General features: G+C 37.6%; 1 protein-coding gene across 1 annotated transcript; it reads right to left on the reverse strand.

Annotated features, from left to right (window-relative positions):
* Positions 1–23,501: 23,501 nt before the first annotated feature.
* On the reverse strand, positions 23,502–24,590 carry LOC126072274 (olfactory receptor 7A10-like). The gene has a single exon (XM_049877160.1). It carries the CDS (start codon positions 24,520–24,522, stop codon positions 23,584–23,586), a length of 939 nt encoding a protein of 312 aa, XP_049733117.1. The 5' UTR covers positions 24,523–24,590; the 3' UTR covers positions 23,502–23,583.
* Between the last annotated feature and the right edge of the window lie 2,006 nt (positions 24,591–26,596).

Raw genomic sequence — 26,596 nt, forward strand, 5'->3', positions numbered from 1 at the left:
AAAAGATGTCATTTGAACTAAGACAGGAAGAACGAATGGATTATTAGCCGCATAAAGGGAGGGGCTGGAAGATGTTCATTTAGTGTGGGAGCCATATTTCTAGATCAAAGATTCATCCCCACTCCTTTCTCCCTTGTTGTTGTTGTTGTTAGGTGCTGTGGAGTCAGTTCCCACTCGTAGAGACCTTATATACAACAGAACGAAACACTGCCCAGTTCTGGGTGGCCCCCATATTTATTGTTATGCTTGAGCCCATTGTTGCAGCCACTGTGTCAATCCATCTCATTGAGAATTTTTCTCTTTTTTGCTGATCCTCAACTTTAGCAAGCATGATGTCCTTCTCCAGGACTGGTCAATCCTGACGACATGTCCAAAGTATGTGAGATGAAGTCTCGTCATCCTTGCTTCTAAGGAGCATTCTGGCTGTACTTCTCCCAAGAAAGATTTTTTCGTTCCTTTGGCAGGTCATGGTATAGCCAACATTCTTCACCAATGCCACAACTCAACGACATCAATTCTTTTTTGGTCTTCCTTATTCATAGTCCAGAGAGTGGTTGAAAACACCATGGCTTGGGTCAGGCACACCTTAGTCCTTAAAGTGACATCTTTGTTTTTTAACACTTTAAAGAGATCTTTAAAAGCAGATTTGCCCAATGCAATGCACCTCTTGATTTCTTGACTGATCCTTTCAGTGGTATTGATTGTGGATCCAAGTAAAATGACATCCTTGACAACTTCAATCTTTTCTCCGTTTATCATGATGTTGCTTATTGGTCCAGTTGTGAAGATTTTTGTTTTCTTTATGATGAACTGTAATCCATACTGAAGGCTGTAGTCTTTGATCTTCACCAGTAAGTGCTTCAAGTCATCCTCATTTTCAACAAGCAAGGTTGTATCACTTGAATAATGCACTTTGTTAATGAGTCTTCCTCCAATCCTGATGCCCTGTTCTTCACATAGTCCAGCTTTTCAGATTATTTGCTCATCATACAGATTGAGTAACTATGGTGAAATGATACAACCCTGACGCACATCTATCCTGACTTTAAACCACGCAGTATCCCTTGTTCTGTTCAAACAACTGCCTCTTGATCTATGTACAGGTTCCTTATAAGCACAGTTAAGTCTTCTGGGATTCTCATTCTTCAGAATGTTACCCATAATGTGTTATGATACACACACTCAAATGTCTTTGCACAGTCAAGTAAACATCTTTTTGGCATTCTCTGCTTTCAGCCAGGATCCTTTTGACATCAGCAATGATATCCCTGGTTTCATGTCCTCTTCTGAATCCATCTTTTCTCTGGCAGTTCCCTGTCGATGTACTGCTGCTGCCCCTTTTGAGTGAACTTCAGCAAAGTTTTACTTGCATGTGATATAAATGATATTGTTTCATAATTACCACATTTCGTGGGATCACCTTTCTTTGGAATAGACATGAATACGGATCACTTCCAGTGGGTTGGCCAGGTAGCTGTCTTCCCAATTTCTTGACATAGATGAGTAAACACTTTCAGGACTGCATCCATTTGTTGAAACATCTCATTTGGTATTCTGTCAGTTCCTGGAGCCTTGTTTTTCCACCAATACCTTCAGTGCAGCTTGGACCTCTTCTTTCAGTACTATCTTTTCCTGATCATACGCTACCTCTTGAAATGGTCGAACATCGAGCAATTCTTTTTGGAATACTGACTCCATGTATTCCTTCCATCTTCTTTGATGCTTCCTGCATTGTCCAATATTCCCACATAGAGTTCTTCAATATTGCACCTCGAGGCTTGAATTTTTCTTCAGTTCTTTTAGCTTGAGATACACAGAGCTTATTCTTCCCTTTTGTTTTCTAACTTTAGGTATTTGCACATTTCACTCTAATACTTTATGTTTTCTTCTTGAGCTCCCCTTTGAAATCTTCTGTTCATCTCTTTGACTTCATCATTTCTTCCATTTGCTTTAGCTACTCGAAGTTCAAGAGCAAGTTTCAGAGTCTCTTCTGACATCCATTTTCTTCTTTTCTTTCTTTCTTGTCTTTTTAAGGCCCTCTTGCTTTCTTCCTGTATGATGCCCTTGATGTCACTACACAACTTGTCTGGTCTTCAGTCATTTGTGTTCAACTCATGAAATCTGTTCTTGAGATGCTTTCTAAATTCAGATGGGATATACTCAAGTTTGTACTTTGGCTCTTGTGTACATGTTCTAATTTTCTTCAGTTTCAACTTGAACTTGCATATGAGCAATTGATGGTCTATTCCACAGTTGGCCAATGGCCTTGTTCTGACTGATGATATTGAGCTTTTCCAGCCTGTCTTTCCGCAGATGTAGTCAGTTTGGTTTCTATGTATTCCATCTGGCAAGATCCACTTGTATAGTCAACACTGATGTTGCCAAAAAAAGGTATTTGCAATGAAGTAGTCATTGGACTTGCAAAATTATATCATGTGATCTCCAACATCATTTCTATCACCAAGAACATACTTTTAAACTACCAATCCTTTGTTTCCAAACTTAAAATTCCACTCACCAGTAATTATCAATGAATTCTGATGGCATATCTGATCAATTTCAGACTGCAGAAGTTGGTTAAAAAATCTTCAATTTCTTCACCTTTGGCCTTAGTGTCTGGTGTGTATATTTGAATAATAGTCATACTAACTGATCTTCCTTGCAGGCATATGGATATTATCCTATCACTGACAGCATTGTACTTCAGGATAGACCTTGAAATGTTCTTTTGACAATGAATGCAACACCATTACTGTTCAAGTTGCCACTCCTGGCGTAGTAGGCCATAGGACTGTCCAATTCAAAATGACCAATACAAATAACTTGTGTCAATTTGACAGAGAAGCAAATATGACCTCCTCTTTAGAATGTGACAATTGGGAACAAAAGGGGGGATGGTTTGATAAAAAGCCTGGAATATGGAGAAGTCCTAATCATCTTGCCATTTTGCATAATTCTCTGGCCTGGCCTCTGTTAAAAGAACCCCCGGATAAGCAAAGCATTACTGAAAAAGAAGAAGAAAGTGGGAGGCCTCACTCTACCTGATTTCAGAACCTATTATATAGCTACAGTAGTCAAAACAGCCTGGTACTGGTACAACAACAGGCACATAGACCAATGGAACAGAATTGAGAACCCAGATATAAATCCATCCACGTATGAGCAGCTGATATTTGACAAAGGACCAGTGTCAGTCAATTGGGGAAATGATAGTCTTTTTAACAAATGGTGCTGGCATAACTGGATATCCATTTGCAAAAGAATGAAACAGGACCCATATCTCACACCACGCACAAAAACTAACTCCAAGTGGATCAAAGACCTAAACATAAAGACTAAAACGATAAAGATCACGGAAAAAAAAATAGGATCAACCCTAGGAGCCCTAATACAGGGCATAAGCAGAATACAAAACATTACCAAAAATGATGAAGAGAAATCAGATAACTGGGAGCTCCTAAAAATCAAATACCTATGCTCATCTAAAGACTTCACCAAAAGAGTCAAAAGACCACCTACAGACTGGGAAAGAATATTCAGCTATGACATCTCAGACCAGCGCCTGATCTCTAAAATCTACATGATTCTGTCAAAACTCAAGCACAAAAAGACAAACAACCCAATCAAGAAGTGGGCAAAGGATATGAACACACATTTCACTAAAGAAGATATTCAGGCAGCCAACAGATACATGAGAAAATGCTCCCGATCATTAGCCATTAGAGAAATGCAAATTAAAACTACGATGAGATTCCATCTCACACCAACTAGACTGGCATTAATCCAAAAAACACAAAATAATAAATGTTGGAGAGGCTGCGGAGAGATTGGAACTCTCATACACTGCTGGTGGGATTGTAAAATGGTACAACCACTTTGGAAATCCATCTGGCGTTATCTTAAACAGTTAGAAATAGAACTACCATACAACCCAGAAATCCCACTCCTCGTAATATACCCTAGAGATACAAGAGCCTTCACACAAACAGATATATGCACACCCATGTTTATTGCAGCACTGTTTACAATAGCAAAAAGCTGGAAGCAACCAAGATCTCCGTCAATGGATGAATGGGTAAATAAATTGTGGTATATTCACACAATGGAATACTACGCATCGATAAAGAACAGTGACGAATCTCTGAAACATTTCATAACATGGAGGAGTCTGGCGAAATGAGTCAGAGGCAAAAGGACAAATATTGTACAAGACCACTATTATAAGATCTTGAGAAATAGAAAAAACGGAGAAGAACACATACTTTTGTGGTTACAAAGGGGGGAGGGAGGGAGGGAGGGAGGGAGGGAGGGAGGGAGGGAGAGGGCTTTTTATTGATCAATCTGTAGATAAGAACTGCTTTGGGTGAAGGGAAAGACAACACTCAATACAAGGAAGGTCAGCCTAATTGGACTGGACTAAAAGCAAAGAGGTTTCTGGGATAAAATGAAAGCTTTAAAGGTCAGCGGAGCAGGGGCTGGGGTCTGGGGAACTTGGTTTGAGGGGATTTCTAAGTCAATGGGCAAAATAATTCTGTTATGAAAACATTCTGCATCCCACTTTGAATTGTGGTGCCTGGGGTCCTAAATGCCAACAAGCGGCCATCTAAGATACATCATTTGGTCTCAACCCACCTGGAGCAAAGGCAAAGGAAGAACACTAAGGTCACACGACAACTAAGAACCCAAGAGACAGAAAGGGCCACATGAACCAGAGACCTACATTATCCTAAGACCAGAAGAACTAGTCGGTGCCCGGCCACAATCGATGTCTGCCCCGTCAGGGAGCACAACAGACAACTCCTGAGGGAGCAGGAGACCAATGGGATACAGACCCCAAATTCTCATGAAAAGACCATACCTAATGGTATGACTGCGACTAGAGGAATCCCAGAGACAATGCTCCCCAGAACTTCTGATGGCACAGGACAGGAACCATCCCCAAAGACAAATCATCAGGCATGAAAAGGACTAGTCAGTGGGGGGGAGAGAGATGCTGATGAAGAGTGAGCTAATTAAATCAGGTGGACACTGGAGAGTGTGTAGGCAACTCTTGACTGGAGGGGGGATGGGAAGATAGAGAGAGAGGGAAGATGGCAAAATTGGCACGAAACGAGAGATTGTGGGGGCTGACTCAATAGGGGGAGAGCGAGTGGGAGAAGGGAGTAAGATGTATGTAAACCTACATGTAACAGACTGATTGGAATGGTAAATGTTCACTTGAAGCTTAATAAAAATTAATTAAAAAAAAAAAAAAAAAGCTTTCCACTCTCACACACACCATGGAGCTGATAAAACGAATCAAATTTTGTTAAAATATTGGTAGGATAAATTTTTAAAGGCCTCACGAAACATTGTGGTCCAATATTCAATTTGTCAGTCTCATAATCTAGGAAAAACCATTGGAGTTTCAACAGGCCATAAACCCCCACTAGATGGTCCTTAGGAACATCTATAACTTGTTTTTATTCAGTTATCCCTATCAAAATGCTTTTGTAATGTCCAAGTGGTTATTTGTTTGTTTTCTAATTGGTTTGAAGCTTTTCCATGCTGAAAAGCAGTGGTGTAAGGGCAGCAAAGAAATTATTAGAACATGTTTTTCAACCTGGGGTTTACCATTTATAATGTCAAGTGATTAAGGAATGCATTTTACTGGTCAGGTGATTAAACTATTGGTGAAAGGATTGGAAATTTATTGGCTTTGTCATTTCCCTTATCATCCTCAATCCTCTGACAAGGTCAAGCAAGTTAATGTAATGGTAAAACTTAAATTATCTAAATTAACTGAAGATACCAGCCTTTCATGGCCAAAAGTTTTTCCATTGGCTTCAGTAGCCATTTACTTCACACACTTTGGAAACATAAGTTAACCTTTTACGAGATTATTACAGAAAGGCCAATGCCTCTCACTTATCATGCTCCTTGGGATGCTACTATTGGGCATCAGGAGAAGGTACTATACTGTAATTCCCTTATGACATATGCAAAAAGATATCTTTTAGAGGATCAAGTTACCTTTGTTGACTCTTGTAAACATTAATGCCTAAACCATTACTTGGAACTGGTGACTGGGTATATTAGAAAAGGCATCAGCGCAAATCAGCTCTTAAAGCTTGTTGGAAGGAACCTTATCAAGTTCTTACAACTCACATTGCTGCCAAGCTTGAGGATATTGAATATGGGTAAATATTTCTCAGTTAAAATGAGCTCCAAAATATCAATGGAATGCTGAAAATACTGATAATCTTTGTCTTAATTTAAAAAAGGCAAAACCTTACAACATAACATTTTTGTTTTATGTTTTAGTCTATCAAGAGTATAACTCTTTGACTTTGCTAGCCAAGCAAGTTGCTGTTACAACCAATCAAACTAATTGCTGGGCCTGTGCACATGCACCTGTAACCCCCAAAAGGAAATGCCACTAACAATACCCCCTTTGAGCTTAGAAAAATATTTTATAGCTCTTAGGCTCCTTGTAGAAACCCTGGTGGTGTACTGGTTAAGTGGTATGGCTGTCAGACAAAAGGTGGGCAGTTTGAATCCAACATGCTCCTTGGAAACTCTATGAGGCAGTTCTACACTGTCCTACAGGGTCACTATGAGTCGGAATTGACTAGATGCCAGCAGGTTTGGTTTTTTGTTTTTTTATTTTATGCTCCTTATGAAAACCAAACTCTATATTGGAATGACTCTGAGATAGTTAATTAGTATACAAACTGGACTTATAAAGCAGTCATAAAAACCAAAGTATATGGTGTTTTTCTCAGAACTTCTCAGCACTTCAAATCAATTCACAGGTATTAATCAGCGTTCTAATTACATTAACAATGATAGCTATTATTTTTCATATACCCCAACTTTCTGCTAAGGTTTATTTCCTTTCAAGGACCACTTGACTTATGAACAAGTGACAAAAAAATTGATTTATTCCTCTCTGCACATGGGTGGATCATACTACATAAATGAAACTATTGTCACACGGCTGCCAGATTATAATTCTCCTGATTTTGATGGTTACTCCGTTCCTTTTGAAATATTTTGTAATATACTCATCTATGATCTACTCTGTCCTACAGGGTCGCTATGAGTCGGAATTGACTCGACGGCTCTACTTTTTTTTTTTTTTTTTTATGACTCCTCCTGGTTCCCAAGGTACCTACCTATATGTAGCACTGAAAGGACATTATTTCATGTACGGATGAGGAACATATGAAGTCCTGCCACCAAACTGGATCGGAACTTGCTAGTTAGCTCATGGAGTACCTTATTACTCATTTCATTCAAAACTCACATCAGGGATAAATACAAATATGAGAGAGATTAAGACTGATAGCAACCATAAAGAGGCCATCAAACAAACAATTGGACAACTATCAAATGAAGGTCCATTGGCTAAAGGAGTAATTGGCTGTTCTATACCAGGCATAATTCCCATTGTTTCTGGGCTTTGTTTAGCCTGTGTGAGAAAAAAAAATTAAGATTGTAAATGGTGTTTGACAAGACAGCTCTGGAATTAGCTCTGTTAATAATCTGTCATTGTTAGGTGCCATCAAGTCGGCTCTGACTCATAAGCAATCCACTGCACAATAGAACCAAACACTACCTGGTCCCGAGCCATGCTCACAATATTTGTTATGCTTGAGACCATTGTTGCAGCCACTGTGTCAACCCATCTCATTGAAGGTCCTCCTCTTTTTTGTGGACCCTCTACTTTACGCAGAATGATGTCCTTCTCCAGGGAGCAGTCCCTCCCGATAATGTGTCCCAAGTATGTGAGATAAAGTCACACATCCTTGCTCCTAAGGAACATTCTGGCTGTACTTATTCCAAGGCAGATTTGTTCATTCTTCTGGCAGTCCACGGCATATTCAATATTCTTCACTAACACCATAATTCAAAGGTGTCAATTCTTCTTTGGTCTTCCTTAATCATTGTCCAGTTTTCATATGCATATGAGGTGATCAAAAGCATCATAGCTTGGGTCAGGTGCACCTTTGTCCTCAAGGTGACATCTTCACTTTTTAAAACTTTATAAAGGTCTTTTGCAGCAGGTTTTCCCAAAGCAATGCATCGTTTGATTTCTTCACTGCTACCTCCAAGAGAGTTGATTGTGGATGCAGTAAAATGAAATCCTTGACAACTGCAATCTTTTCTCCGTTTATCATGATGTTGCTTATTGGTCCAGTTATGAGGATTTGTTCTGTTTATGTTGAAGTGTAATCCATACAGCAGGCTATATAACTTGAGCTACATCAGTAAGTGCTTTAAGTCCTCTTCAGCTGTACATTGTCTGATAAAGTGTGAGAAGATAAGCCACTCAGGTTGGGAGGCTCTCAAAATACCACTGGCGAAGAACTGCCACCTCAAAATAGACTCCACCTTAATGACATGGATGAAGTCAAGCTTTTGGAACCTACATTTCCTGATGTGGCATGATTCAAAATTAGAAGAATGGTATTGTTTTCATGATGTTACTTATTGGTTCAGTTGTGAGGATTTTTGTTTTCTTTATGTTGAGGTGTATTCCATACTGAAGGCTGTGGTCTTTCATCTTCATCAGTGAGTGCTTCAAGTCCTCTTCACTTAAAGCGAGCAAGGTTGTGTCATCTGCATAATGCAGGTTGTTAATGTCTTCCTCCAATCCTGATGCCATGTTCTTCTTCATGAAGTCCAGCTTCTCAGATTATTTGCTCAGCATACGGATTGAATAAGGTTGGTGAAAGGATACAACCCTGACACATACCTTTCTTGCATTTAAACCGTGCAGTATCACCTTGTTCTGTTCAAATGACTGCCTCTTGGTCTATGTACAGGTTCCTCATGAACACAATTAAGTGTTCGAGAATTCCTATTCTTTGAAATGTTATCCATAATTTGTTATGATCCACACAGTTGAATGCCTTTGCATAGTCAATAAAACATAGGTAAACATCTTTCCGGTATTCTCTGCTTTCGGCCAGGATCCTTCTGACATCAGCAACGACATTCATTTTTCCACGTCCTCTTCTGAATCCAGCTTGAATCTGGCAGTTCCTTGTCAATACACTGCTGCAGCCACTTTTGAATGATCCTCAGCAAAAGCTTACTTGTGTTTGCTATTAATGATATTATTCAATAATTTCCACATTGTGTTGGATCATGTCTTAGTTATCTAGTGTTGCTATAGCAGAAATAGCACAAATGGATGGCATTAACTGCAGAAATTCTATTTCAGGGTACCAGTTCTAGGGGGAAGGCTTTCTCTCTCAGCTCACTCTGGAGGAAGGTCTTCCCCTGGTCTAGGAATGCCTCAGCAATGGGACTCAGCTCCAAAGGAGTTGTGTGCTGCTGCCTCTCCTTGCTTGTTGGTAATGAGGCCCCCACATCTCTCTGCTCGCCTTTCTCTTTTGTGTCTCAAAAGGGATTAATTTAAGACACACCCTAATCTTGTAGATTGAGTCCTGCCACATTAACATAACTACCTCTAATCCTGGCTCATTAACATCATAGAAACAGAATTTACAACGCATAGGAAAATCACAGCAGATGACAAAATTGTGGACAATCACACAATACTGGGAATCATGGCTTAGCCAAGTTGACAGTCTTTTGGGGGGACACAATACAATGAATGACAGATCACCTTTCTTTGGCATGGGTACAAATATGAATCTCTTCCAGATGGTTAGCCAGGTAGCTGTCTTCCAAATTTCCTGGCAAAGACGAGTGAGCACCTGTAGCGCTGCATACATTTGTTGAAACATCTCAATTGGTATTCCATCAATTCTTGGAGCCTTTTTGTTTTTCTCCGATGCCTTCTTCAGTGCAGCTTGGACCTCTTCCTTCACTACTATTGGTTCTTGATCACACGCTACCTCCAGAAATGGTTGAATGTTGACTAATTCTTTTTGTTACAATGATTCTGTGTATTTCCTCCATCTTTTTTTTTTTTTTTTTTTTGGTTTCTTGCAGAAGTGTACTATAGTGTTCTTTGTATAAGTCTTTGACATCTCTGGTAAGATTTATTCCTAAGTGTTTTATCTTCTTGGGGGCTATTGTAAATGGCATTGATTTGGTGATTTCCTCTTTGATGTTCATTTTGTTGGTGAAGAGGAATTCAACTGATTTTTGTATGTTTCTCTTGTATCCCGATACTCTGCTGAACTCTTCTATTAGTTTCAGTAGTTTTCTGGAGGATTCCTTAGGGTTTTCTGTGTATAAGATCATGTCATCTGCAAACAGAGATACTTTTACTTCTTCCTTGCCAATCTGGATGCCCTTTATTTCTTTATCTAGCCTAATCGCTCTGGCTAGGACCTCCAACACAATGTTGAATAAGAGCAGTGATAAAGGGCATCCTTGTCTGGTTCCCGATCTCAGTGGGAATGCTCTCAGACTCTCTCCATTTAGGGTGATTTGCCTGTTGACTTTGTATAAATGCCCTTTATTATGTTGAGGAATTTTCCTTCTATTCCTATTTTGCTGAGAGTTTTTATCATGAATGGGTGTTGAACTTTGTCAAATGCCTTTTCTGCATCAATTGATAAAATTATGTGATTCTTGTCTTTTATTTATGTGGTGGAATACATGAATTGTTTTTCTAATGTTGAACCATCTCTGCATACCTGGTATGAATCCCACTTGGTCATGGTGAATTATTTTTTTGATATGTTGTTGAATTCTATTGGCTAGGATTTTGTTGAGGATTTTTGCATCTATGTTCATGAGGGATATAGGTCTGTAATTTTCTTTTCTTGTGGCATCTTTACCTGGTTTTGGTACCAGGGATATGGTGGCTTCATAGAATGAGTTTGGTAGTGTTCCGTCCTTTACTATGCTCTGAAATACCTTTAGTAGTAGTGGTGTTAACTCTTCTCTGAAAGTTTGGTAGAACTCTGCAGTGAAGCCGTCCGGACCAGGGCTTTTTTTTGTTGGGAGTTTTTTGATTACCTTTTCAATCTCTTCTTTTATTATGGGTCTATTTAGTTGTTCTACCTCTGTTTGTGTTAGTTTAGGTAGGTAGTGTGTTTCTAGGAATTCATCCATTTCTTCTAGGTTTTCAAATTTGTTTGAGTATAGTTTTTCAGAGTAATCTGACATGATTTTTTAATTTCAGTTCGGTCTGTTGTAATATCACCCATCTCATTTCTTATTCGTGTTATTTGTTTCCTCTCCTGTTTTTCTTTTGTCATTTTGGCCAGTGGTTTATCAATTTTGTTGAGTTTTTCAGAAAACCAGCTTTTGGTCTTGTTAATTCTTTCAATTGTTTTTCTGTTTTCTATTTCATTTAGTTCTGCTCTAATTTTTATTATTTGTTTTCTTCTGGTGCCTGTGGGTTTCTTTTGTTGCTCTCTTTCTATTTGTTCAAGTTGTAGGAACAATTCTTTGATTTTGGCCCTTTCTTCTTTTTGGATGTGTGCATTTATTGATATAAATTGGCCTCTGAGCACCGCTTTTGCTGTGTCCCAAAGGTCCTAAAAGGAAGCGTTTCTCATTGGGTTCTATGAATTGCCTTATTCCATTCTTAATGTCTTCTATAATCCAGTCTTTTTTGAGCAGGGTATTGTTCAGTTTCCAAGTGTTTGATTTCTTTTCCCTGCTTTTCCTGTTATCGATTTCCACTTTTATGGCCTTATGTTCAGAGACGATGCTTTGTAATATTGCAATGTTTTGGATTCTGCTAAGGCTTGCTTTATGACCTAATATGTGGTCTATTCTAGAGAATGTTCCATGTGCACTAGAAAACAAAGTATACTTGATTGCTGTTGGGTGGAGTGTTCTGTATATGTCTATGAGGTCAAGTTGGTTGATTGTGGCATTTAGATCTTCCATGTCTTTATTGAGCTTCTAACTGGGTGTCCTGTCCTTCACCGAAAGTGGTGTGTTGAAGTCTCCCACTATTATTGTGGGGCTGTCTATCTCACTTTTCAATGCTGATAGAGTTTGTTTTATGTATGTTGCAGCCCTGTCATTGGGTACCTAAATATTTAATATGGTTATATCTTCTTGCTGTATTGTCCCTTTAATCATTATATAGTGTCCTTCCTTATCCTTTCTGATGGATTTAACTTTAAAGTCTATTTGTCAGAAATTAATATTGTGGCTTCTGCTCTTTTTTGATTGTTTGCTTGATGTATTTTTTTCCATCCTTTGAGTTTTAGTTTGTTTGTGTCTCTAAGTCTAAGGTGTGTCTCTTGTAGGGAGCATATAGACGGATATTGTTTTTTAATCCATTCTGCCACTCTCTGTCTCTTTATTGGTGCATTTAGTCCCTTTACTTTCAGGGTAATTATGGATAGGTATGAATTTAGTGCTATCATTTTGATGTCTTTTTTTGTGTGTTGTTGACAGTTTCTTTTTCCCACTTAATTTTATGTGCTGAGTAGATTATCTTTATATATTGTCCTTTCCTCGTATTTGTTGTTGTTGATTTTGTTTCAGCTGAGTCTCTATTTTTTTTCTTGTATTTTATTTTGATGAGTAGGATAGTTTGTCTCCTTCGTGGTTACCTTATTATTTACCCCTATTTTTCTAAATTTAAACCTGACTTTTATTTCTTTCTATCACTGTATCTTCCTCCTCATATGGAAGGTATATGATTAATTTCTTAGTCCCTATTTATTATTCTAATGTTCTCTTCTTTTATATAATAACATTGCTGTTACCCTGTTTTGAGCTTTATATATATACTCTTTCTTTGTTTTTTTGGATTTCCCTGTCTGGGTAGACTTCTGGTTGTTCTGCCCAGTGTTCTACTCTTGGGTTGATACCTGATATTATTGATTTTCTAACCAAAGAACTCCCTTTAGTATTTAGTTTTGGTTTGGTTTTTACAAATTCCCTAAACTTGTGCTTATCTGGAAATGTCTTAATTTCACCTTCATATTTAAGAGACAGTTTTGCTGGATATATGATCCTTGGCAGGCAATTGTTTTCCTTCAATTTTTTAAATATGTCATCCCATTGCCTTCTTGCCTGCATGGTTTCTGCCAAGTAATATGAGCTTATTCTTATTGGCTCTCCTTTGTAGGTGACTTTTCATTTATCCCTCGCTGCTCTTATAATTGTCTCTTTATCTTTGTTTTTGGCAAGCTTGATTATAATATGTCTTGGTGACTTTCTTTTCAGATCTACCTTATGTGGAGTTCGATGAGCATCTTGGATAGATATCTTCTCATCTTTCATGATATCAGGGAAGTTTTCTGCCAACAAATCTTCAACAATTCTCTCTGTATTTTCTGTTATCCTTCCCTGTTCTGGTACTCCAACCACTCGTAGGTTATTTCTCTTGATAAAGTCTCACATGATTCTTAAGGTTTCTTCATTTTTTTTTAATTCTTTTATCTGATTTTTCTTCAAATACATTAGTGCCAAGTGATTTATCTTTGAGTTCAGAAATTCTAGCTTCTACTTGCTCAATTCTGCTCCTCTGACTTTCTATTGAGTTGTCTACTTCTATAATTTTATTCTTAATCTTCTGAATTTCTGATTGCTGTCTGTCTATGGATTTTTCCAGCTTATTAAACTTTTCATTATGTTCCTGAATAATCTTTCTAATTTCTTCAATTGCTTTATGTGTGAGTTCCTTGGCTTGTTCTGCATATTGCCTCATTTCCTTCCTGATGTCTTGAAGGGTTCTGTATATGAAACTTTTGTATTCTGCACCTGGTAATTCCAGGAATGCACTTTCATCTAGAAGATCCCTGGATTCTTTGTTTTGAGAGCCTGTTGAGGTGATCATGGTCTGTTTCTTTATGTGATTTGATATTGACTGTTGTCTCTGAGCCATCAATAAGTTGTTGTATTAGTTTATGCTTGCTTACTATGCCGTAGCTTCTTGCTTTGTTTTGTTTTGGTATACCCTATGGGTTGCTTAAGTAAGCTAGCTTGATTATTTTTGCCTTTGGAGCTCTGATGTCCTGTCCCTAGCTGGCTAGAGCTGTTATCAGGTACATCAGTCTAGGAGTCCATTCAGTTTTCTTGTATGAATTCAGCTCAGGTTTCCAGGTAGCTGATCATCAAGTGTGTGGTACAGGCTCTGTCCTACTGTCTTAGAGGGGGAGGGGTGATTGGCGTATATATCAATGTCTGATTGCAGCAGGAGGTCACGCTCTGAACAAGGCAGGGGGCTGAGAACCGACCCCAAAGTGGAATGGTGCCTGAGGGCTCCCCGCGATTCAGGTCCGGTAACTCCTCTCCAATTCTGAATGGTCTCTTCCTTCCCCTGCCCCTCAGTTTGTTGTCTAAGCTTGTCTTTGATGCTCAGGGCTCCCAGCTTGTCACAAATATACTCATTTCACTTGTTTTTTGGGGTCTTTGTTGTAAAGAGGGCTCACCAGAAGCGTCTGTCTATTCCACCATCTTGGCTCTGCCTCCTCTTCCATCTTCTTTTGATGCTTCTGTGCTGTTTAATATTTTACCAGTAGACGCTTTCATTATTACAACTAACAGCTTGAATTTTCTCTTCAGTTTTTTCAGCTTGAGAAATGCCAAGCATGTTCTTCTCTTCTGGATTTCTGTCTCTTGGTCTTTGCACATTTCATTATAATACTTTATTTTGTCTTCTCGAGCTACCCTTTGAAATCTTCTGTTCAGCTCTTTGACTTCCTCATTTCTTCTGTTTGTTTCAACTACTCTACATTTAAGAGCAACATTCAGAGTCTCTTCTGACATCGATTCTGATCTTTTCTTTCGTTCCTGTCTTTTTAATGACCTCTTGCTTTTTTCAAGTATAATGTCCTTGATGTCACTCCACAATTCACCTGGTCTTCAGTCATTAGTGTTCAATGTGTCAAATCTATTCCTGAGATGATCTCTAAATTCAGGTGGGATATATATACTCAAGGTCATACTTTGGCTTTCATGGACTTGTTCTAATTTTCTTCAATTTCAGCTTGAACTTGCATATAGCAAATTGACGGTCAGTTCTACGGTCGGCCCTAGGACTTGCTCTGACTGATGATATTCAGCCTTTCCATTCTCTCTTTCCACAGATGCAGTCTATTTGATTTCTTTGTATTCCATCTGGAGAGGTCCACATTGGCATAGTCACCATTTATGTTGTTGAAAAAAACATTTGCAATGAAGAAATCTTTGCTCTTGCAAAATTCTATCATACGATCTCTGGCATAGTTACTATCACCAAGGTCATATTTTCCAACTATCAATCCCTCCACTTTGTTTCCAACTTTTGAATTTCAATTGCCAGTATTATCAATGCATCTTGATTGCATTTTTGATCAATTTCAGACTACAGACGTTGGTAAAAATCTTCCATCAGACTGGAAGAACAACAAACAGAAGCAGCTAAGGAATCAACAGAAATAACATGTTTCATGAAAAGGTACCCCATTTAGCAGTACCCATGAGACCCGAGGAAACATAGATTGGTGCCTGTCCAACACTTAGTGATCACAGATTCTAATTGACTCGTGATCAGAAAGGGGGTTATTGTATATATTGTGGAATCAAATTTTTATTTAAAATACATTTTTTCTTGTGTTTCAAGAGACCTTTTCTTATTCACAAATTCAAAAATTCTTGACCAGAAATTAATGGGCCAGCAGGTTTTTTCTTCTCTCACCCAAAGTTGCTAACTGAATTTTCTTTCTTGTTCCAAGATCAGATGATAACAAAACCATTAACTTGTAATTTAATGAAAAAACTCCTGCTTCTTTAATTTAAATTTCTAGAGGTCTCAGGACTGCAAGTTGGGATGGAGGGTCAAATCTTCCAGGTAGTTACTTTTTAATGTTAACTCAGTAGCCATTAAGTACTGTATCACCATGATTGCTTCCACCCTGTACCTGTGAAGGGAGCATCAAGGGTAAACAAAGACTACGTTACTAAAAGCATTGAAGAGAAAGTGGTTGAAGAGAAAATAACAGGTCTTTCAGTATGTCTGTTATTTTCACTTATCTCCCTGGATCGGGATCTTGCACAAATAGTTTTGAATCAGTGTTCTAACAAAGGTATGCATCCATGTAACCAGCAGCCCAGGAAAGACGGAACATTTCCATCTCTTCAGAAAGTTCCTTCATGGCCATTTGCACACATATATTCACTTTTCAACCTTGGCGCAGGCAGCCATTGATCTGATTTCTAGCACCACAATGTGAATTTTTACTGTTCTAGAAAGTTTCATGCCCATTTCCCTTCAATACATTCCCTCCTCCACCTTGGCCCAGGCTAACAGTGACCTGACTTCTATCATCATAATATTAATTTCCACTCTTCTAGGACTTCATAAAAGCAACTGCTAATTATACAAAGTGCATGGCATCTTTTTCTCAGCATTTATTTTTGAAGATTGTCCAAGTTCTTGAATGTATCAGCAGTTTGTCCATTTTTATTGATTAGTAGGATTTTATTGCATGAGTATACTTTGTTTATCCATTTATCTGTCAATGGACATTTCAGTTATTTCCATTTTTGTCTATTATGAATAGACCTGCTACAAATATATATGTCTAAGTCTTAGTGTGACTATGTTTTCATTTCCTGTACATAGATTCCAAGGAGTAGAATTTCTGAAACTTATGGAAGACACATGCTTTAATTTCATAAGAATTGCCAAATGTGTTTTTACCAGAGGAGGTAGACCATTTTAGAGCACCACATACAATATACGAAGACTTTGATTACTCATTGCATTAGTTATATATTTCTGCATAAGAAATTCCCCTCAAAACTCCGGCTTAAAGCAACATACATTTACTATCTAGTATTAAGAGGTAGCTCTTTCCCAGTCGTATTTCAAGTGCCTTCCAACCTGAGGAGTTCATCTTTCAGCACTATATTAAACAGTTTTCTACTCTTATTCATAATGTTTTCACTGGCCAGTTTTTTCAGAAGTAGACTGCCAGGTCCTTCTTCCTATTCTTAGTCTGGAAGTTCCACTGAATTCTATCCACCATGAGTGATCCCTGCTGATATTTGAAATACTGATGGCATAGCATCCAGCATCACAGAAACAAACAAGCCATTACGATATGACAAACTGACAGACAATTGCAAGTATAAGTAGATATTTTATCCCCTTAATGATATCTTTAGAAGAGTATTTATTAGTGTTTTTATTTTATATTTACTGCCTTATTTTTGGAAACCCTGGTGGCACAGTGGTTATGAGCCATGGCTGCTAACCAAAAGATCAGCAGTTTGAATCCACCAGGCACCCTTGGAAATTCTATGGGGCAGTTCTACCCTATTTTATAGGGTCACCATGAGACAGAATCTACTCGATGGCAATGGTTTTATTTTTAAGAAACCTTGGCTACTTCAAAATCACAAAGTGTTTCTTTTATGTTCTTTCTAAAGTATTAAAGTCTTAGGCTTTACATTTAGGTCTTTAATCTTTTTAAAATTAATTTTTATATTCGATGAAATAACATTGTATGCCTCTTTTTTTTTTTTTAATGTGAATAACCAGTTATTCCAGCACCATTGGCTTATGACACTGTTCTCTCCCCATGGAATTATCCTGGTATCTTTTTAAAATATGAATTGATTAAATGTTTGTGGACTTATTATCTAGGCTATTTTGTTGTAGTGATCTCTCTGTATGTCCTAAAACTAATACCACAGTGTGTCAATTACTGTAATTTTAAAATAATTTCTTTTAATTGTGAATTAGGTGAAAGTTTGCAGAGCAAATAAATTTCTCATTCAAAAATTTATACACAAATTATTTCATGGTATTAGCTGCAATCCCACATTGTGTCAGCACTCTCTTCTTTCCACTTCTACCCTGGGTTCCCTGGTTCCATTCTTCCAGTTTCCCTGTCGCTTCCCACCTTTTTGTCTTTGTTTTGGGCAGGTCTTGCCCATTTGAGATTTTATACTTGATTGATGAAGACGCTTATACCCCACGTGTGTGCTTGTTTGTTTTATAAAAATCAAAACCTGTTGCCAGAGCCAATTCCAACTCATAGTGGCCCTATAGGACAAAGTAAAACTGCCCCATAGGGTTTCCAAGGAGTGGCTGGTGGATTTGAACTGCCAATCTTTTGGTAAGCTGCTGAGCTCTTAACCACTGTGCCATCAGGGCTTCATTTATTTTATAAACCCCATTGCCATCAAGTTGATTCCAATTTATAGGGACCCTATAGGACAGAGTAGAATTGTCCCACACAGTTTCCAAGGAACGCCTGGTGCATTCGAACTGCTGACCTTTTGGTTGGCAGCTATACTTCTTAACCACTACTCCACCAGAGTTTCCATTTGTTTTATAGGCATGCCTAATCTTTGGCTGAAAGGTGAACTTTGCAAGTGGCTTCAGTTCTGAGTTAGAAGGGCGTCCAGGGGTCATAGCCTCGGAGGTTCCTCCTGTTTCTGTCAGACCAGTAAGTCTGACCTTTTCTGTGAATTTGATCAATTGTTCTCCATTTTTCTTCTGCTCTGTCTATGGCCTTCTGTTATAATTTCAGTCAGGGCGGTTGAGAGTGGTACAGGGTGGCATAGGCTGTGGTTCATGTGGTCCATTTGTCCTCTGGACTAATTTCTCCTTGAGTCTTTAGTTTTTTTCCCCTCTTCTTTGTTACAGACTAGAAGAGACCAATAGTTGTACCTTAGATGGCCATTCACAAGCTTTTAAGACCCTAGACGCTACTTCCCAAAGTAGGATGTAGAACATTGTCTTTAAGAACTATGCTGTCCCAGTTAATATACTTGTCCCCAGAGTCTGTGGTCTTTTGTCTCTGAGCCTGGGAACTTCATCCCATGAGGTGTTTAATTATGTCTAAGAGGTTTCCCTGACTGTGCCACTGGTGTGCTCTCTTATCTATATTAATATATGAGAAACACCTATAGTCATGTATTTAGAGATTCCTACCACTGAATCTGTATTTACTAGTGTGTGGGTTTTTTGGGTTCTTTTACCCCCTCTCTAACCTCTTGGCATATCTATCTATCTAACAAATAAATTTGTCTTGGAAGAAGTACAGTCAGAACGTTCCTTAGAAGCAAGAATGGCAAGAGCTCATCTCATGTACTTTGGACATGTTATCTGGAGGGAGCAGTCCCTGGAGAAGGACATCATATTGGTAAAATAGAGGGTCAGCAAAAAAGAGAAAGCCCCTCAACGAAATGGATTGACACAGTGGCTGCAACAATGAGCTCAAGCATAACAAAGATTGTGAGGATGATGCAGGACCAGGCAGTGTTTCGTTCTGTTGTACATAGGGCTCTATGAGTTGAAACTGACTCGATGGCACCTAACAACAACCACATTCTATGTATACATTTGTAGATTATTGTTTGTTGATTCTATTGTTGCAGGATTGTGTAAGCTATAGTAGTCACCATCCCAAAAAACACTTCTGTCAAGTCGATTCCGACTCATAGCCACCGTATAGGACAGTGTAGAACTGCACCATAGAGTTTCCAAGGAGCGCCTGGCAGATTCGAACTGCCAACCTCTAGGTTAGTAGCCATAGCACTTAACCACTACGCCACCAGGATTTCCGTAGTCACCATAGTTGTCCTTTTTTTGAAATGTTATCCATAATTTATTATGCTCCATACAGTCAAATGCCTTTGCATAGTCAATTAAAAAAAGGTAAACATCACTTTGGGTAGTACGGACATTTTCACAATGTTAAGTCTTCCTATCCAAGACCATGGTATGTTTTTCCATTTACGTAGACCTCTTGGTTTCTTGTAGTAGTGTTTTATAGTTTTCTTTGTATAAATCTTTTACTTCCCTAGTTAGATTTATTCCTAAGTATTTTATCTTTTGGGAGGGGCTATTGTAAATGGTATTGTTTCCCTGATTTCCTTTTAGCAGTTCTCTTTGTTGATGGGGAGGAATACAACTAGTTTTTGTATCTTAATCTTGTATCTTGCCACTTTGCTGAATGCTTCTATTAGTTCCAATAGCTTTCTTGTGAAATCCTTAGAATTTTCTATGCATAGGATCATACCATTTGCAAATAGGGATAGTTTTACTTCTTTCTTACCACTGCGGATGCCCTTTATTTCTCTGTTTTGTCTCATTGTGCTTATTAGGACTTCCAATACAATGTTGAGTAACAGTGGTGATAAAGGGCATCATTGTCTGGTTTCTGTTCTCAAGGGAATGTTTTCAGATTCTCTCTGTTGAGCATAATATTGGCTGTTGGTTTTGTATAATTCCCTTTATTATGTTGACAAATTTCCCTTCCATTCCTATTTTGTTAGACTTTTTATCAGGAATGGGTAATGAAGTTTACCAAATGCCTTTTCTGCATCGATTGATATGATCACGTGATTCTTTCCCTTTGTTTTATTTATACAGTGGATTACACTGATTGCTTTTCTAATGATGAACCAACCATGCATGCATGGTATGAATCCCACTTAGTCATGATGTATTATTTTATTGATATGCTCTTCTATTCTATTGGCTCAGATTTTGTTGATCATTTTTGTATCTATATTAATGATGGATATTGCACTACAGTTTTCTTTTTTAGTGATGTTCTTGCCTGGCTTTGGTATTAGGGTTATGCTGGCTTCGTAGAGTGAATTGAAGACTATTCCTTCCTTCTTTATGCTCTGGAATAGTTTGAGTAGAATTGGTGTCAACTCTTCTCTGAAAGTTTGGTAGAATTCTCCAGTGTAGCCATCGGGACCAAGGAATTTTTTCTTTTTTTTTTTGGTTTCGAGTTTTTTTGTTTTTGTTTTCCCACCCCTTCAATTTCTTCTTTTCTTATAGGTCTTTTCATATTTTCTACTTCAGTTTGTGTTAGTTTAGTTAGGTGGTGTGTTTCCAGAAATTTGTTCATTTCCTCTGGGTTTTCAAATTTGTTGTGGTACAATTTTTCATAGCGTACTGGTATGATCCTTTTTATTTCAGTACGTTCTGTTGTAATGTTATCCATCTCATTTCTTATTTGTGTTATTTGCATTTTCTCCTATTTTTCTTTTGTCAGTTTGTCCAGTGGTTTGTCAATTTTATTAATCCTTTCAAAAAACCAGCTTTTAGTCTTGTTGAGTCTTTCTACTGATTTTCTGTCCTGTTTCATTTATTTCTGCTCTAATTTTTATTATTTTGTGTCTTTTGGCAACTGCCGGCTTCTGTTGCTGCTCTCATTCTAAGTGTTTGAGTTGTATGGTTAATGTCTTGATTTTTGTCCTTTCTTTTCTCTTTTGGTGTATGCAATTATTGCTATAAATTTACCTCTGAGTACTGCTTTTGCAGTATCCCACAGGTTTTTTTATGCTGTGTTTTCATTCTCATTTGATTCTAGGAATTTTTTTTTAATTTCCTCTATTACCCAGTAGTTTTTAAGCAGAATGTTATTTAGATTCCATTTATTAGATTTTTTTTCCTTGCTCTTCGTGTATTGATTTCTACTTTTGTAGTGTTGTTATCAGAGAAGATGCCTGTCAGAATTTCATTTAGCATTGTATTGAGTATGATAGGGTATTCTGGGGCAGAACTGACATCCTAAAATATCACATCTTCCAAGTCATAATAAAACCCATTGCCGTCGAGTCGATTCTGACTCATAGCGACCCTATAGGACAGAGTAGAACTGCCCCATAGAGTTTCCAAGGAGCACCTGGTGGATTTGAACTGCTGACACATGGGTCAGCAGTCGTAGCTCTTAACTATTACGCTACCAGTGTTTCTGAACATAGTACATATTCCTTTATATTTCATTCTTCATAAATTTCTCAAAAATATTTTATAGTTTTTAGCGTAAAGAGTTTGCTTGCATTTTAAATATTTATTCCTATATATTTTGATGTTACGGGAAATGCTATTTTTAAATTTAAATTTCCCAGTATTTTACCAGTATATACAAATATATTTTTGTATGTTAGCCTTGTATCCTGCAACCTTACCAAATTTATGTATTAAGTCTCAAAGGTATATTTAATACAGTACTTCAGATTTTCTATGTATACAATGATGTTGTCTGCAAACAGTTTTATTTCTTCCTTTCAACTCTCTAAACCTTTATTTTATCGTACCTCCAATACAATGTTGAAAAGAAGTCACGAGAGCAGACACTTATTTCTTTCCTTGAGTCTGCTCTTAGGGAGAAAATATTCAGTCTTCCACCATTAAATATGATGCAGATACTATTGATAAGGTTGAGATATTTCCATTCTATTCATAGTTGGCTGAGAGTTGATTTTTGGATGTTGAATTTTATCAAATGCTTTTTCTGCATGTATTGAGGTGATCATATGACTTTCTTTTTTAGAGCATTGATATGAGGGGTTCCCTTGATTTTGAAATCTCGAATCAACTTCACATTTATACATTTCTGCTTTCAATTGTCAAAATTTTGTTGAGATTCGTTGCACCTATGTTCATTAGGGATATTGATCAACAATTTTGTTTTTTTCATACTATCCATTTGAGTGTGTGTACGTATGTGTGTGTGTCAAGGTTTTATTGGCCTTATACAATGAGAAAAGAAGAGTTTTTGTCCTCCTCTAGTTTCTAAAAGAGTTTGCATAATATTTGCATTATTTTTGCCTTACATGTTTGATAGGCTTCATCAGTAGAACAATCTGGTCTGGGAGTTTTCTTCAAGGAGTGTTTGGGTTTAGAAATGCAACTAAAAAAATAAGTCTAGAGCTATTCAGAGTTCCTATTTCTTCTTGAGTTAGTTTTACTAGGTTTTGTTATTAAAGAAATGTGTCTATTTCATATAAGGTGTCAAAATTTGTGGCATAGTATTTTTTATACTAATTTCTTACTGTTATTTTAAAGTCTGAGCATTTGTAATGATCTAATTGATATTACTCATTTTTTATTTTCCCATTCTGTACTTGATTTTTCTTTCTAGGCATTTATTCATTACTAGTATTTTCAAAGAATGTAATTATTATTTTTTTCTTTTTATTATTTTTCATCTCTGATTGATTTATCCCCTTATATTTACTATTTCCTTTCTTTTACCTACTTTGGGCTCATGGTATAACTAGTTCCTGGCTTCTTAAAGTAGAAGCTTAGATCATTGCTTTAGATCTTTCCTATTTTCTAATATTCATATTGAAAGCTATAAATTTTCCTCAAAGCACTTCTTTAACTGCCTCCTACAAATTTTCATGTTGTTTTTATTACCTTTCAATTTTAAATACTTTAAGCTATTAATTGTCATACTAGGCACAGAAAAGCAAGAGAAACAGCCTCAGTGAAGGCACTAAAATGTCTCAGACAAGTTATAAAATAATTAAATATATTAGGGTCTATATTATGAAAATGACTCGAATAAGAATACAGAAAAGAAAACCTGACTCAAGTTTAATAAAGAAGACCTTAGAATTCTAATACACAGGGAATCATGAACAAAAATTTAAATTCCAAGTCTTTATTATCCCATAAGATTTTTATCCCTCATCATAATTTTGCCATGAAAGAGAAAATGAAATTGAAGACAGTGTATTTTTAAAAATAACTATTAACCACTTTAAATGAGTGGATACTCTCAAATTAGTTCTGCTCCAAAGTTGGAAATTACTTTCAGGAAAGTAGAAACATAAAATGCCAGAAATGTCTGGAAATTCAGAGACAGGTGAACAAAAAAAAAAATCAGAATTTCTGAATGCCAATGTGGTTCCTGGATACTCGTGGACTCTTGTCTAGCCCCAAGACAAACATTTTTATCACTCATTTGAAGTGACAATACCAACAAGAATTTTCAATGCCCCTTTTATGTCTTTGTTCCTCAGGCTGTAGATAAAAGGATTCAGCATGGGTATGACTATGGTGTACATCACTGAGGCTATTGCACTTGCCCTGGAATTTTGAGTAGTGGCAGAACTCAGGTAGACTCCAAGAGCTGTACCATAAAACAATAAAACAACTGAAAGGTGAGACCCACAAGTGGAAAATGCCTTATATTTTCCCCTTGCTGATGTTATTCTCAGTATGGAAGAGACAATCTGAGAATAAGAAAATATAATACCAATGAGGGGAATAATGCCCATCACCACAGTTGCAAAATACATCTCTATGATATTGAGAAGGGTGTCAGAACAGGCAAGTTGGATAACCTGATTGATTTCACAGAAGAAGTGGAAAATTTCCAAGTTAGTACAGAAGGACAGACGCAACACTAGCAAACCACGTAGCAGAGAGTCCAGAACACTCAATATCCAGGACAACAGCAGCAGCAAGACACAGAGTCTGGGATTCATGATGACTGTGTAGTGCAGTGGGTGACAGATGGCCACAAACCGGTCATAGGCCATGATAGAAAGGAGAAAACCATCCAACTCTACAAAAAGAATGAAAAAATACATTTGGGTGAGGCAGCCGTGATAGGTGATGGTTTTATTATGGGTATGGATATTGAGCAGCATCTTTGGGATAGTGGTGGAGGTGAAACATATATCTACAAAGGAAAAGTTGGCAAGGAAAAAGTACATGGGAGTGTGGAGATGGGAGCTAGTGATGGTGGCCAAGATGATGAGAAGGTTCCCAATAAATGTGACCAAGTACATGGACAGGAACAGCCCAAGAAGAAGGGATTGCAGTTCTTCCACTTCTGAAAGTCCAAGAAGAATAAATTCTAAAACCTGTGTGTCGTTCCCTGGTTCCATGTAGGTGGTGTGACTGCCAAGAAAGTGAGAAGAGCAATATTTTACAAATAGATAGACATCATCAAACAGCAGCACTACTACAGATTATAAATTTTACATAAATAAATATAAATAAAAATATTGTATTTGACACATAAAATAAATAAAAGCCTGTATTTTGTCAATAGATCAGGTTCAAATGAATATTCAGAGGATTAAAAATGCAGCCATTCTTTCTGCCTCTGCCCACCTTTCCAAGTTAGCAAACTAATCCCTAGTCATAACTACCATACCAAGCATCACTCTTTCTACATACATTTCTCTGAGATAGAATCATCTAGTTCCTTGCTCCTCAGAGTGTGATCCATGGCTAGCAGCATCAGCCTCATCTGGAAGTTGGTGAGAAATGCAGGATCGGTAGACTGCCCCTACTGAATCAGAATCTGCATTTTAAGAAGTTTCCAGGTGTTTAGTTTCCTAGGGATGCCAAGTTACCTAGGTAATCTTTGGCAGGTAACAAATTACCAAAAACTGGGTAGCTTTAAAAAACAGAGATTTTTAAAAAAAAAAAAAAAAGATATTTATTCTCTCACACTTCAGGAGGCCAGAATTTCAAAATCAAGCCATCATCACTAGGACTGTTTCTTTGTGAAGGCACTCTCCTAGCTTCTGGTGGTTGCCAGAAATCCTTGGTTTCCCTTGGCTTGTAGACATGCCACTCCAATCTCCGTCTCCATCTTGACGTGGCTTTCTTCTCTCTGTGTCTTTGTGTCTTCTTCTTTTCTCACAAAGATATCAATGACTGGATTTAGAGCCAACTCTAAATCCAAAATTATTTCATGTCAGGATCCTTAATAAACTACATTTGCAAAGACTCTAGTTTTTAACATGGTCACATTCTGAGACTCCAGCAGGACATACATTTTGGCAGAACACAATTCTCCCCACTACACTAGGTGATTTTAAGAAGCACTGATCTAACTGACAGTGGGGGCCTCCAGGAATACGAAGTCTTTCACTTTAAGTATTTTTCCTTTTACATTCTGTTTAATTATGATAATACATTACTCTTTCAAGAGATGAAATTTCCTTTCTTGTGATTTTCATCAGCTGTACTTACTTCTGATGTTTAAATTGAAAAGGCGCCTTTGGGATATATGTCCAGAGGATACCCTCCACCCTTCTAAGACATGGGCTCTGTCTCACCAAAGACTATGATGGGCCCCTGCAGTCTATTTTATACTGTCAAAGCCATTTGGTCAGGAGAAGGCATGACAGAAGATTGCCCAATGAGCATCTTACAGCATCTCTGGGTCCCCCCCACCTATGGAATTTGGAATTGAAACTTTGAAATTACAATTAGGTAAGTGGGACATTGGGATTCTCGTTGTGGGGTTCATATTCTGCCAAGGGCATGGAGAAGCGTAGAAAAACATTTCACGGAATGAGAGGAAAGAATAATTTACATTAGACATGCAGAAAGGAGTTTAGACAAGAGACACAGTGGACATTATGGGGATAATGGAGAGAAAAGCTGCCTCAGACCCTGGAAACTTTCCACTTCCAACCAGACACTCAAAGACCAACCCTCTGGAGGGGACGGTGAACATACTGGTTGAGAGTGGAAAGTCTGCAGTCACACTACAAGGTTTCGAAGCCAAACTCTGCCACTTATTAGCTATGATACCACAGGACAGTTACTTAACCACTCTGCTTGCTTTTTTTTTTTTTAATTTTTTTACCTCCTAAATCGAGATCATCGTAGCACTTACAGTGTTTTTGAGAAAGATAAATGAATTACATACGTAAACTACTTGGGACAGTGTCTACAAATAGAAGTCTTACATAAGTATTAGCTTTAAGCTTTATATAAGTATTATCTAATACCACCATGGGAACATAATCTTGATTATTTGTATTTGCATTACACTTAGCTTAATGCCTATATTGTTTCAAGAACTATAATAAAGTTGCACATAAAATTTCAATATTGTTCCCAATTTTAACAGACATGTTTCTAAATGTTTTCCAATTAGTATGATGTTGATGTAGATGTAAAATGCCACATCTTCATCATGTAAAGAAAGTATCTGCA

Source organism: Elephas maximus, chromosome 3 (assembly GCF_024166365.1).
Source record: "Elephas maximus indicus isolate mEleMax1 chromosome 3, mEleMax1 primary haplotype, whole genome shotgun sequence".
Lineage (NCBI taxonomy): Eukaryota > Metazoa > Chordata > Mammalia > Proboscidea > Elephantidae > Elephas > Elephas maximus.